This window comes from Lacerta agilis, chromosome 2 (assembly GCF_009819535.1).
Source record: "Lacerta agilis isolate rLacAgi1 chromosome 2, rLacAgi1.pri, whole genome shotgun sequence".
NCBI lineage: Eukaryota > Metazoa > Chordata > Lepidosauria > Squamata > Lacertidae > Lacerta > Lacerta agilis.
In genome coordinates, this window is record NC_046313.1 from 89,696,019 (window position 1) to 89,710,423 (window position 14,405).

At 40.6% G+C, this 14,405-nt stretch overlaps 1 protein-coding gene across 4 annotated transcripts in view; it reads right to left on the bottom strand.

The window, feature by feature from the left end:
• Positions 1 to 3,139: 3,139 nt before the first annotated feature.
• The window catches only part of CNTN6 (contactin 6), a 158,180-nt gene continuing 146,914 nt past the window's right edge, over positions 3,140 to 14,405 (bottom strand). For 3 of the 4 annotated variants that reach the window (XM_033141196.1, XM_033141198.1, XM_033141199.1), the window contains 4 exons: positions 14,120 to 14,306; positions 9,117 to 9,229; positions 6,101 to 6,269; positions 3,140 to 3,705 (listed from right to left, as the gene is read on the bottom strand). In XM_033141196.1, the coding sequence (XP_032997087.1) occupies positions 3,614 to 3,705; positions 6,101 to 6,269; positions 9,117 to 9,229; positions 14,120 to 14,306 (561 nt within the window). In that variant the 3' untranslated portion in view covers positions 3,140 to 3,613. Of the gene's footprint in view, positions 3,706 to 6,100; positions 6,270 to 9,116; positions 9,230 to 12,062; positions 12,096 to 14,119; positions 14,307 to 14,405 lie in introns of those variants that run through there. The other variant, XM_033141197.1, reaches the window with a different exon arrangement.

Genomic DNA, 14,405 nt, shown 5'->3' on the forward strand with positions numbered 1-14,405 from the left:
TCTGCATTCAGATGCCGTCATTTCATTGCATCTGATTCAGATGCATGGAATTGCTTTTATTAAAGTATACCAATTAAGGGGTGGGGAACCTCTTGCCCATAGGCCTGATTTGGGCTCTTCATTCCCTCCCCCCAGCCCAATTTGGCCAAGCAGTGCACACCTGCTCCACAACTCACTTCATAAGACATGTCATTAACCCTGTGGAACGCCCTCCCATCAGGGGTCAGAGAAATAAACAACTACCTGTCATTTAGAAAATACCTGAAGGCAGCCCTGTTTAGGGAAGTTTTTAATTTGTGACTTTGTATTGTATTTTGGTATTTGTTGGAGGCCGCCCAGAGTGGCCGGGGAGACCCAGCCAGATGGGCGGGGTATAAATAATTTATTATTATTATTATTATTATTATTATTATTATTATTATTATTATTATATGCTTAATGCTCATAAGCTTGGCTTGAGTTTAGATTGTAAATCTGACTTCAATCACTTCCTGCAGAAAAACAACTTCTTCAAATGACAATTCTTGTGAACAAGGCTTCTCACAACTTTCTTTTGATTGTGCCACTCTGGGGCACTTTTTGAGGGAGTGGGGAGGACTAACAGCTACCACATTGAGCATAGAAATGAAGTGGGAAGCATGTAGAACATTGTTTAACATACCTGACTATCTCCTTGCCCTTATATCCCTGCCTGATCACTGAAGTCTTTGGAGGACTGTTAGTGATCCCACATGAATGGGAAGCACAGCTCCTATACACCTTAAGCAGTGTGTTTAGTATATGTGGTCAATTTTATGGAACACCCTTCCATTGTGGCAAGACAAGCCCCTCCCTATAAACTTCCAATGCCTACTGAATATTATTCCAATAGATTTTTTAATTGAAGCTTGATCTTATAGTTCTATTTTTGGTACTGCATTTTTGTAAACAACTTAGTAAATTGTTTAAATAACATAACATAACATAACATAACATAACATAACATAACATAACATAACATAACATAACATAACATAACATAACAACATAACACAACATAACAATAACGAATGCATGTTTGTAGCACATGATAGCCTTGACTTCTAGAAAAGTATTAGTTTTCATACATGTCCTAGCTGTAGGCAGCTCTGAAACTGAAGGAAGGGTGCATTAAGGGAAAATGCAAATGGACAGGATTCTAGGTTGTTCCACTTGACACCTCTCCCCAAAAGGTTGGTGTTGTTCTTTGTATAACTGCCTAGATCCAAATCTGGGGTTCTTAGACAGTGCTCTGGTATGACAAAGTCAGTGATGCGTTATCAGTGGACATTTGTGTGCATTCATGTTCCCCCTGATTTTCAGAAATGTGAAATACAGATTTTGTGATCTGTTATTTGAATTGGAATGTCAAGTTTGCAAAGCACCTATTAGAAATTTCCTGAAGAAAATATTTCATTTCGTATCAGAATGTGATGGTAGTGTTGCTATTATATTTATTTCACTTGAATGCCAGTTTCAATTTATTCCAGGCTTTCCTCATTGTATTATGAGAAGTCTGCTAGCTCTTAATTTTCAGCAAATGGCTCACCATCGACAAGCCCCAGGCTAACATGTGAGCTGTGAGGCAGTGGTCAGAAAGAGCGCTTCCACCCTGCCTTGAGTTCACCTGGGATTGCTTTTAATCATGTCCTTTACTATTTGCACATTTCTGCTAATTCATTTGACAGCTTATAGTCAATGCTTGAGGTGATGTGCTTGAGATGATATATTCCAATGAATGACAGAAAAATGAGCCGTTTGTCAATCTAGACTTATTTCTGAGGAATTTTATATATCCACTTATTCAAGGTCTGAATTACAAACTCAGTAGGTCAAGAGGTTTAATCAGATTTGCACATGCCAAGATGAAGATGGAAATGAAAAGCTCATTTCTCTTCCCTAACAAAAAAAAGAAAGAAAGAAATGTTATTCCATGGAGGCTGCAGCTTAGAACAGTCATCTGGACTCTTTATATTACTGCCTCACTTAGCACTTTTGCTCTTGAGAGGATGAACAGATCTGTTGTTTTTGGCTTCCTGATATACTAATGGGAAGTATTTCTTAGGGGAAATGATGTAGAGCGCATGTTTGGCATGCAGGAAGTACAAGGTTTAATTTCCAGCATGAGTGGACGGTCCACTAGATATTACATTCTTGGAATTTTAGAAAGCTTCTGATAAAGTCTCTCACCAAAGGACTGGGTAAGAGGAAAGAGACCCTTATGGATAAGTAACTCACAGAACAAGAAGTAGCAGAGAGTAGGAATAACTGGAGACTTTGCACAATAGATGGATGTAACAAATGGGATCTCCCAATGATCTGCTTCGGGACCAGTGCTTTTTGACATGTTCGAAAATGATTTGGAGTCAGGGATAATCAGTGACATGGCCATGTTTGTTGGTGACACCCAATTATTCAGGCTAGTAAAAAACAAAAAGTGATTTCAAAGAACCCCCAAAAGGTATTTCCAAACTGAGTGAACAGGCAGCAAAATGGCAGATGCAGTTCACTGCAAGTAATTATGAAATGATGCACTTTGGAGCAAAAAATCCTACTGTCACTTCTATGTTAATGGGTTTGAACAGCCACCGACAGACCAGGAAAGAGATCTTGGGCTTAATGAAAATATTGACCTAGTCTGTTGCAGCTGTGATAAAGGAGAATCTCATGTTTGGGATTTTGGAAATAAAATTGATCCCTTTTGCATAATACTGTACTGGAACTTGAGGTCATCCAATGAAAGTGAATATTGAAAGATTCAGCAAAGACAAAAGGAAGGACTTCTTCAACCATAGTACAGTTAGCCTCTCATACATGGAAATATCTGATGAAAATCTTGTAGGAGCACCTTTCACAACTACACTATGACTAGATTTCAAACTGTATTTTCACAATGTAGGCTATAGGTAGAATCTAGAGAAACAAAACAAGCCCATCCTTTTTTGAATATGGTCTATGGGACTTCAGTATCCTTAATATTCTGATTTTAATGTCTATCATTGAAAACAACATCCATGTTAATTCATTTGGCATGGCTTCTTCATTTTAAATTTTAAATCAGAATATACACATGCTATGAATGAAGTCTGCAGTTAGTCCAAGATACTGATAAAAATGGGGAAAATTGTAAAGAAATATTTTTTATTAAATCTGAAAATGCAGTAAACAGTGTTTCATTACAGACCAAAGTGAGAAATACAGATCAACTAATGTTATACATCACAAACAACTGCAAGCCTTTTTCATATTGATCACTGGGTTTTGTTGTTGTAGATATCTTGTACGTTTGCAACTCATACATATATACTGGATTTTCACAACAGATCCCTGCAATACAAACTAGCTTTCTTTTTCACAATTTTGGCTCTGTTCTGTTTATTTTGGGGACATCTTAAACGCAAATATGCTTTTAAAAAAGAGGAAGAAATCAATTATATTTACATTTTAAAGGGCAATTCATTATCTTTCTCAATAGACTCCATTTTCAGAGATGACAGGTGCCAATATGTGAAAGAGAGGAAAGTCTCCCACCATCAACGGCTGCTTTGTTTTCAAAAGTCCAATGGCTGCTTGTTGACTCCATTCAACAAAATACTCAGGAGCTGAGTAAATAAACCAGAATCATAATCTTAGTTGTCATTATGTAATCTTCAGAGCGGCAGGTGTCCATCCCTCTGGAGCTTAAACCTGCAAAAAGAAACAGATAGAAAAGTACACTCAAATTCACGTGCTTGAGGCATTATTGATAAGAGCTGGTTTTAATGTGCTTAATAATCACCATGCTTTACTTTGATTATTTTTTTCTTCAGGAGGATGAGGCCTAATATTATTAGCTGACTATGATGACACTTTGAGAAGCTTGGCAGTGTGTCATTGCTCTGTTTCATTCCACCATTGGTGGAAGACTTGCAACTGTACAGTTCAATGCATAAAGTATAAAGTGCCTAGGACATTCAAACCCGCGAACCAGTTAATATTTTGTGTTTGGATTCTAGTCAAGGAAAGCAGCGGGGTAACTAGGTTATTTTAGACTCTTGACTTAATTGTATTACAAGGGGAACCCCGCCCCTGCCCCCGCCCCTTCAGCTAGAAATGCATATCACTTTGCTTACAGCATGCTTGCCAGGTGTTGAAGTATTTGGGGCCCTCATGTTTATCCATCTGTGTAGGTACCTGGATTTCTGCCTCAAAGTCTTGTCCTGGTGGTACCATTCAATAGAACAACACCAGCTTTGAAACCTAACTCAATCCATATGAAACTGCTCACCCACCAAAGTCTTTGGAGGGTGTGTGGTCAGGTTAGTTGAAATGTGTCATCATGCCTCCTGCCTGGGGGGAACTAGCCCTTGCAACTGACTTTCTCAAGATGCACATTTCATAACTTCTATTTACTCTTCTCAGTGGATGGCGAAGACCATGTCCCCCGCCCGCCCGCCCCCCAGGCCTTGTATGATAGTGGAGTTGGTTTTCAGAGCCCCTGATGTTGTGTGTGTGTGTGTGTGTGTGTGTGTGTGTGTATCTGTATCCTTTTAAATGTGCTTTTATTTATTTATTTATTTATTTAGACCATTTGCACCTGCACTTCATCCAAATATTTTAACGCAGGAAGTAGCAAAAATCAATACAAAGTGAGATCACTGCTTTGAATTTGCATTTTGTAATGTGCCTCTCGTTCTTTTGCTTACATTTTATACTTGCATTTTAACTTTAGTGAGCCACTTTGGTGGTTCTTTGGCTGAAAAGCCACCTAGAAATAAACTTTGGCATGACATGACATTGATGTGCAGTGGAGAATGACGGCTAAGCTCCCAGCCCTGGTAACATATTATCTCCTTATTCCAGCGCTCCTTGTATTCTGATTCCCTATGCAGAGGCAGAACCAGCCATCAGTACCAGAATACTAGAGCTGGTTTAAAAATAACAACTATGTAAGAATCCTTGGAGGACAGGGAGGACGTGGAGAGGACAGCTGGATTTGCCCCCATGCTTTGCACCATATCATGCCCCTGCCCCAAATCCCCTCAAGGCCCTCTTCAGTAGCTTTTGGTTGAAACATGTACTGATTAGTACAGCGATGTACCCTACCGAAAGCTCCGTGTAAGGGTGTTCCTTCACTTCAATGAATTAAGCTCTCATCTCACTTCTGTACACTCTTTCCATTTCTTCTGCTTTTTATCTTTCTAGTATCAGTCTTGAAATCATCCATTTGCTATCTCTTGTCTCTTGCCCCTCTTGCACAGAATTGCCCCCTAATCTCCATGTTCATGTTATTCCATCTTGATCTTTTGCAATACCCTCTCATTGTTCCTCCTTTTGCCTCCCTTTTGTTTCTTTTCCAGTTGAACGACTCCCTGTTCCCACAGTTCACACATGCCTGTTGATAAATTGATGGCTACAGGCAGTGCTTTTTTCTGGGGGGACACGCATACCCCTAAATATTTTGTGAATCTAAGTTTGGCCTCAGTATGGGTAGAAAAATGAGAGTATTCCCTAAACACTTTTTTTTTTTAAGAAAAAAAGCACTGGGCGCAGGTGTGAATAGGTCATGAGATTTTTTTTCAGTATAGTTAGTTCACAGGTGCAGGTGCCTATAATTTTGTGTGGGGAGGAAACCAACCCCTTGTTTCGCATAAAAACAGGCAAACTGTTTCTTCGTCCCTCCATCTCCCCTCCCCTTCAGTTAAAATAAATAACTGGGAGCCTGTGGGCAGAGACACTGGCTGTTTAAACCTATACACAGTCCACAGTATATTTTAGGAACCTTTAAAATAGTAAATAACGAGGATTATTATGCTGAAGAGTTTAATTTCAACCCGACCCAGTAACTGATTTCCACACAGCTGCAGCCTCCACTTAAATCAGCAAGCCGCAGATCCGCAGCCCCCTGAAAATTCTGCTGCATTTTCCCCCTCATGTTAATTGCTTTTCCCTTTTCCCAACCAGGCACGTAAGAGACTGTTCCCAGGTTTACCTGGTACCATAATATCAAGTTAGTGTCAAAGGTCTATCCAGCTTTAGTTCTTCCCAGCAGTCAAGGGACCACAGCAACAGTGTTGGGGAGGGGGGAGGTGAGGTAACTCACTGGACATGGTTGGAATCCTAATTTCCTCACTGCTGCTCCCTTCCCCTCCATCGCTCACAGTTCTTATTTCTACGAGATAATCTTCTTCGAAAGGTACCAGCAGCTCAGCGGATGTACTGTTTGTCTCCAATATATGAGTGGTGCTTTGTCGGTTTTGCCTATACAGAATCTAAATATAAAACAAGAGAAGGGCAGGACCTGTTATATTATTGCCGCTTGCTTTTGTTAAGGCTTCTCCGCATGGTAGGTTGTGTTCTCAAATACTTCTGCAGCGTATTTTCAAGTACCCTGTGGGCACATTCAGCAAAAATGCAGACCGCTCCAGTTGCTTACAATAAATCCCTATGGAGATTCCCCATGTGGAATCTGAAGAGGTGCACAGATATGTTCACAATGCCTCCCTGTCTTTCATGCAGCGGCACATCTTCAACCTTATAATCCAGCACTTCTCGCTGTGTTCCTTGGAGCTTCTAGGTTCCTTAAAGCAGCCCAAGGGGTTCCACAATGTAAAAAGTTGCAGTTGTGGACACATTTGCATAATGTGTGATTTCCATTGAGCTGGAGCCATGAGAGTTAAATGCACTTATTTCCTTCCTTCTCAGAGCTTTCCAATGGCTAAATCAGTAGCAGCCAGAAGGGCTGTGTGGGCAGAGCAAATATGCTTACCTGGTTTGCCAATGCTGCACCAATCTGACGCTCTCCACCACCTCACCCCTCTTAGTAACTGGCAGTGGAGTGCAGTGTTGAGAAGTCAGGTAAGCAATGGCGCTTTGCCTGTACCATTTGCTACTGGGTTAAGTGCGCTGCTCAAGCCCTTGTCACAGGAATCTCTTGTCTCCTTATAAGTACCAAGGTCCCTTTGAACCCACCCCCCCATAAAATATTTCAGGGGGACCCCCCCAAGTTAATGGTGTGCTAAGTGTCATGCTGCATCTTGTGATCATTTATGTGGGGTAGGGCTTACCTTCCCCCAAAATAATATTTCATACCCCTGGTGCCTTCCACTGAGCTGCATCCTGGCAGCAAGGGTTAAATGTGCTGTTCCTTTAATTGAGAGATACAGAAGTGAGACTAAACCCTTGTTATATCTTCTTATACTAAAACAGCTTGACAAATGTCAGCTAAATACATATATTTCAAGGGGCCAGATACAGGAATACTATTTGCAAAGGAGTGGAGATTTGTTATTGCCCCATGTCGGAAAGAATGTTATTTGATAATGGCACCATGGTCAATTTTTTTAATGTTGTGACTAAGAATTAAAGAAAGCAGACACAAAGTCAACCTATTTATTGATCTCACAGCTGACCTGTAGAAAGGGATATCATGACAGACCATTTCTCAGCTGCCTAGCTGACAACTCCATTTTACGGAAGGTGGAATAAACAAGGGGGCGATCTCTCTTGGACCTGGTCCTCACCAACAGGGAGAAAATGATTGACAAAGTGGAACTACTTGGGAACATTTGGAGGAAGTGATCATGTTTTATTGGCTTTTATTATACCTGTGGTTCTCAAACTTTTTTTTTCTCTGGGCCACACTTTCAGAATAAAAATTTGTTTGGCCACACTAGTTTTTTAATGGATAAGAAATACTGGTATATTGGAAAACCAAAAGAAACAACTCCAACAGTGCTTGATTTATAACACAAAACATAACTACTTTATAATATAATTGGACATCCAGAAAGTATAAAAATGAATCATTCCCAAAATAGAATTATAACCAAGTCTCTTACATATGTACCTTAAGTATGTATACAAACTCAATGAAGAAGAAGAAGAGTTTGGATTTGATATCCTGCTTTATCACTACCCGAAGGAGTCTCAAAGCGGCAGAGTATGAAAAAACAAGCCATAGTTATTTTGATAATCTTCAGGTGATCATTAGACCATGTCTTAGGCATGGTTGAACCTGATGTACAAAGTGAGCCTATAACCAGTCCGTCTAGTTCCATAGTACATCTCCACATGGCAACTGCAGGTGATAGTCATGTATCAGAGTCAGAGAAATTGGTCAGATAAAGAACCACGTGATAAAGATCCTGTTATTTTGAATTTATTTACTTATCTGATTCTCTTATAGACTGCCCTTAATCCATTTAGGATCATAGCATGGTTTATAATACAATAATGCAGTAATATAAAATACCATCCATAAAACCATGGACTACTAAACTTTAGATAAAACCAGGAATTTACAACTCCTCTTATGTTTCCTTGGGAAACCCAGCCAGATGGGTGCGGTATTAATGATGATGATGATGATGATGATGTTGCCAAGTTCTCATTGCAACCTTAGATGGCAGAGTTCGGTGCATATGTATGTTCTTCATGCAAGCAAGCAAGCAAGGAAACAAACAAACAAGCACCTACTGTATATATGTAGAGAACTAGATTCCCAGGGGAAAGGGTTCTAGCCTACCTTTACCATTCTAGTTTTCTACATGGAGCAGTGGTGGATTTTTTGGAGGGGGATATAGAAGGCCACTCAGCCAAGTTAAACTCGCAATCTGGAGAACTGGTACAGCCTCATAGAGTCACCTCAATGAAGCCTATGTCTTCAACTGATGTAACTGATGACATAGGATATCTATCTGATCTTCAATGTATATATGTGTTGATGAAAAACAGCCTTTTGGTTCTTAATTTGAATTGTGGTCAATCATCTCCTTTGTGGTTAAAGCCTCTGCATATAGTCTTTGGAATGATATTTTCCATTTCAAAAACAACATTTGTGGCAGCATGATTTCCGTAAGACTCATTGACATTTTGTATTTATGTTCACCGCTTATGTCTCATGTGGAAACAGTTCTCTGCACTGACTACAGAGTCATTTATCTAGATTCTCTAGGATCTCAGGATAGTCCACTTTTATTATCTGAGTGCCCATCAAACATTGCACATGTTCTGTACTTAAATACACTCCACTTAATAAGCTGATGAAGGAATATAATTGCTATTTAGATACTTAAAATACAGCCACTCACAGGAGTTCCTATGCTTAACATACTTACTTTGTAGCCTAGCACTTCAGACTCATTTTCCATCGTTTTCACATGCTCCCAGTTCAAGCATATCTTCGAATTTGTCAGTTTCCAGGCAATGTTGGCTGGGCGTTGACTTGGGGCTTTAATAAAAGATAAGGACAATATGCATCATTTCCAGACAGAAGCTGCACAAACTGTTAACATGAAAAGTACTCAAGATATGACCGATTCAAACTCAAAGTAACTATTTAAAGACTCTTATTGCAATCACCTTTCCTATGTGAAGCAAATTCTATTCATAACAGGTGGGTAGGGGAAGAACAGAACCCACTGATCAAAAAATTGTATTAACAAATTACATTATTAATAGAGCCCACAATCTGGTTAGTTGTATGCTTTTGCACCCAGATGCTGGGAAGATATTTCATTAAAAGTTCCACAATTATTTCACAATCATTGGTCTGGGATGTACTATGTAGCTTAAAGCAGCTAGGGAATGTGATGCTTGCCACAATCACCAAAAACATTTGACTCATAAAACCCTGCAAGTGGCAATATGTTATGATGTGTTTCCCCATTCCAGGAATTGTATAGAGAAATAGATGCCAGCTCTCATATACCTATGTGGGTACCATTTCTTTTTCTGTACAATGTCCCTGGTTGGTTTTCGGGGTGCCCATATGTGGAGGGGGGAAGATGGCCACCCCCATAGGTATATAAAAGCTGTCATCTTTTTCTCAAGGAATGTCTTTTAGAAAGAACAGATAAGAGGAGTCAGTTAAACCCTTGGACCACCTCACTAAAAGGGGGTGGGGGGTGGGAGAGAGAAAGCAAGCTGGAACAAATCATGCCTGGAAAGGTTGTAAACATGTGAACTAAACTGCATGTCCATGTTTCAGTCTGAGCATGATCGGTGGGTTCATGCTCAGGCTTGCTACAAATTGTGGAGGAAACCAAAATCTTCTCCCGTTTCTAGTGAACAGAAGTGCCTGTTGTGGGTGGGTGGAGGGCAGGGTTGTTGGCTTTCAGGGAAAACTAGTAGGGTGATAGGGACAGTGGATGCATCTGGAACAGATTATTTGGAGCGAGGAACTCTTCTTTAGGTCAGACTTCAACGGAGAGGGGCTTGTTTAGTCCTTTGAGCACCTGTTGCTCATTTCCAGGCCTGACTGGTAAAATAATAATAATCCCTCAAGCTTTGAATGCCCTGTGTGTGTGATTTCTTGGGGTCTTGGTTCAAGAGGTACTGAGACTAGACTCTTACAGGGTAGCCACTGCCAACTGGTGAAATATATTATCTACAGTACATGCCTGCGTAAGTGGAAAGGCATAAATATATCTTATTCCATAAATATTTATTTCACAAAGATATTTGGAAAATTCTAGATATATTTCTTAGCTCTGATCTGATTGTATTTAAAAAGACACAGAAGAGTTTTGATGAGAAACAACTAAGCAAATGATAAAAGGTAATTGAAACAGTTTCTTTTTGTCCATATAAAGACTGACCACAAGTTCACAGCTGGAAAGAAATATACAAAGTATAACCAGATTTCTTACTATCTCCAAAGTTATATGGTGCACAATCCCACACATCATTGTTCTGTGAAGTAGGAAGATAGAACTATGTGGAAGGATACTTATTTGAGCCTTCTATAGCTGGCATTTAAGCCAATGACAAGCTTTCCTCAAGATGCCTAATTTTATTTCATTAAGCCCTCTTCAGAAATTTTCTTCCATCCATTCCAGCTCCACCCTCCCAACTTCCTTGCATTTGGTGGAGGGCCTGCCCACCTATATGCATTCAGCTGTTCTCCATGTAATTTGGAATCCCAATTGTGCGGATGAACCTTAGTTGTGTATTCAGCTAGAGGTGTGTAGGTTCTCCCTGCTGAATATGTGCAGTTCAAAAGACAGGAAGAAGATCAGACTGCATGGAGATTAGCAGATGGTCCACATTGTCCCATTCCCACACAGCTCTCCCCTCTATGCATCCATGAACATGTGAGGATATGGTTCTTTCTGGAGAGGACTATATTATATTCTATTATGTTGTACTGAACTTAACTACCCAATAGAAGGGTTGCAAAGCAACAGATGACCTTGCTAACAAGCCTTCTGGAATTTCAGGTACCATCTTGTACAAGAGGTACTGTAGGAGCCATTTTGACATGTCATATAACTGTGAAAGACTAATAGCACAATCCCATGCATGCTTCCTAAAAATCAAGTCCTGCTGTGTTCAGTAGGCTGATTCACTAGCAAGTGTGTTTAGGATGCAGTTTAAAAATATAAAGCTAGAAAAGGTGAAATTGAAACAATCCATAGTTCACTTTACTATGCAAGTTAGTCCACAAGTAAAATCAATTTGTTGTTGTTGTTGTTGTTGTTGTTGTTAATAGTTTAGTGTGTTTTTGGTCTGATTCTCACTTTCAAGGCCTTACTAAAATGCAATGGGTTACATCTGGGAGTGAGAGTATAATAATAATAAATGTAAAAATCACAATTTGTTGCCCATTCCTGACTTCAAATTCAGGTTCCTGAGGTGGCCATCTCATTTTGCCCAATGATAGGACTGGGCCAGGGAGGAGGGTATCACCTCCCACACTGTTCCAGAATATCCTCCAACCCCACAGAACAGTTTTTCTGGACATACAGGGGGCTTCAGGGGGAAGAAAGAATCAATGAAGAATCACTTATACCCCCCACTTTCCTCTGTTGAAGCACCCCAGAAGCAGCATTTGCTCATGGGGACTCTGAATCCAACCCATTTTATGGATTTGTTGTCTCCCCCCCCATTTTGGATACTTCCTCCACCCAAATTCTATATTCTCTTCTATCACTGAGTGTAAGATATAGAAAGTGTTTGAAGTCCTCATCCCATCCGCTCCCTCTTTGATGTGCACTATGCAGAAGAGTGTTTATAAGGATTCTGCATGCATTAAAAATGAATAACCACAAAACACCCTTTACCTGTGCATTAGTGGCCACCTCTCCATACGTAACCTAAAAAGGAGAAAGAGTTAAACGAAAAAGGGCAAGGTGATGTTCCAGTAAATAAAAGGTATTTTGGGGGGCTCACTATTTCTCGTAAGCCCAAGATGATTTTGAATGAGAAGGCTGAATAGTAGGCTCATCAAATCAATGGAAGATAGGTGGAGAACATTGAGATATTTTCACAGAGGACTATGAACACCATTCCAGCTCTCATGCATTTCCAATTATGCTTAATCAAAGAGGGAAACTGAGGGAATATTTACACCATATTCTAATTTTTGCTCTGGAATTTTAAGGTATGTCAGTTTAGACTCCTCACAATACATCACAGTTCAAATGCTATGTGATTCTTCTTGGCTGCTAGGATATTCTCCTTCCACACTATTTTGAAGTTACAGGTTGTACCAGGCTTTTGTCTGGCACTACTGGGAGAAACTGAAAATAGATATATACTCATTAAACCCCATAAAAACAACCCAGCATTCAGGTGCACAAAGGCCTATTGAAATGAATGAGTGAGTGTAGAACACTTCTAATCCTTTGATGAACTATAGATCTTCTGCAGTAGTGCTATAATGAAGCAGCCACACTCGTTGAGCCAAAATGTTATTTTCCTCCATTTTTAACAATGGAAAGGAAGAACAAACAAACGGACCATCTCATATCCTCGCCCTTTTCTTTTTCCTGCTGTTCTTAAGGTGCTGAAATTACATACACCTTGTTCAACTGAAGGTTAGTAGAAATTCCAGCTGTAAATGTGATCAAGCCTTCAAAATGACAAAAGGAGTATTTCTCAAACAAATAACAAAATCCGTCACATGATACACACACGAGATTCTATTAAAAAGACTGGACTTAATTCATTGATTTAGAACTGCTTACTGTTAGCAGAGGTGGATTTAGGGGAGCACAACCGGTTTGGTTGCACTGGGCGCTGAGCATTGGGGGGCACCACAGAGGATGCTACAAGTATTATTTAGAATGGAACATGAGAATCAGGGTGTGCGTGCCAAATGTTGGTGTTGCACAGGGCACTGCTGTATTATGAGACCCCCAAGTCTGCCGCTGCTGTTAAGTGCACATATATTCCATGCAGGAATTTTGTAACATGAGGTAGCCCTCAATGAGAGTTGTGCAAGAGAAGAATGGAAGACAGTGGCGTAGGAAGGGTGGGGCGTAGAAGGCGGGCTGCCCCAGATTCCAGGGGAGGGGGTGACACCCCCGGCCCCTCCTATCACTCCCCCGCCGCCCGGCCCCCCGCCCATGCTTCTTTACGGACGGACGGGGCAGCCCCACAAGCCGCTGCTCACTCGCCGGCTCACCGCAGGAACAGCAGCGCCGGCCAGGATGCACTACGCATGTAGAGAGCATTTGCAATAATTCCTGTAGAGAAACTGCAGACCTGTGGCAACTCATTTCCTGGACAGGAGCTGTTGAAAATTAGTCCAAGACTCGAAACAGACAGAGGTACCTGCCATTTCCATCTGAGTTGCTTGTCTCCTAATCCAAGGTGTTGCTTTCTTAGGGGTCTGCATTGCACAGCTGCCTGTACTTCCAGGAAGGGAGGGTAGCACTTGGACAGCAAAGAAATATAGTGGGCTGGGCACTTCATGGTGACCCACATTAATCCCTTTGAAATTTTGTAAATTGTGTGGTTTACTTCATGTGGTGAAGTGAACTGGCTGGTATATTGCTTGAGATTACTGCTTTAATCGTGTTGGGAAAGCTGGGTGCCCAATCAGTTTCTGAATGAAGGGGAGGACTTTTCATTTAGTAACACAGAGATGTATTTCCAATACCCGTGCAGTACTTAAGCACTGCATTTTTTTTTTAAAAAAAGTGGCAACTTTATCAGTTATCGTAGTTCAGCATCCAATATCATCACTTCCTTTTGAAATAAAGCTCAGACATACCAGTTGTGCAACTTTATGAGGCTTTTCTACTAGGCAAAGTTGTGCTGCAGTAGATTACTGTGAGTCAAGTGCACTTGCACTTTTTTTAAAAAAAGTCATTGGCTGTTTTAAGATACTCACGTGCTTTTTTTGTAGTGATGTTAACTGGGACACTGGATGGTCCAGTCCCAGCTGTGTTGAAAGCCCTCACTGTGGCAAAATACATTGTATTGGCCCTGAGGCTAGTGATATTTTTCGCCGTGATGTTGCCATTGACTCTGACTTTGCCAGTTGCAGAATCCTTTGAGTCGTCCGTCCAGTACAAGACCTAAAGTTTAAGAGCAAGAGTTCATTGCTTTTCTCCAATTACAACCTTGATTGGAAAGAAGACAAGTAGACAAGTAATGCTTCAAGAGGGACAGCTGAT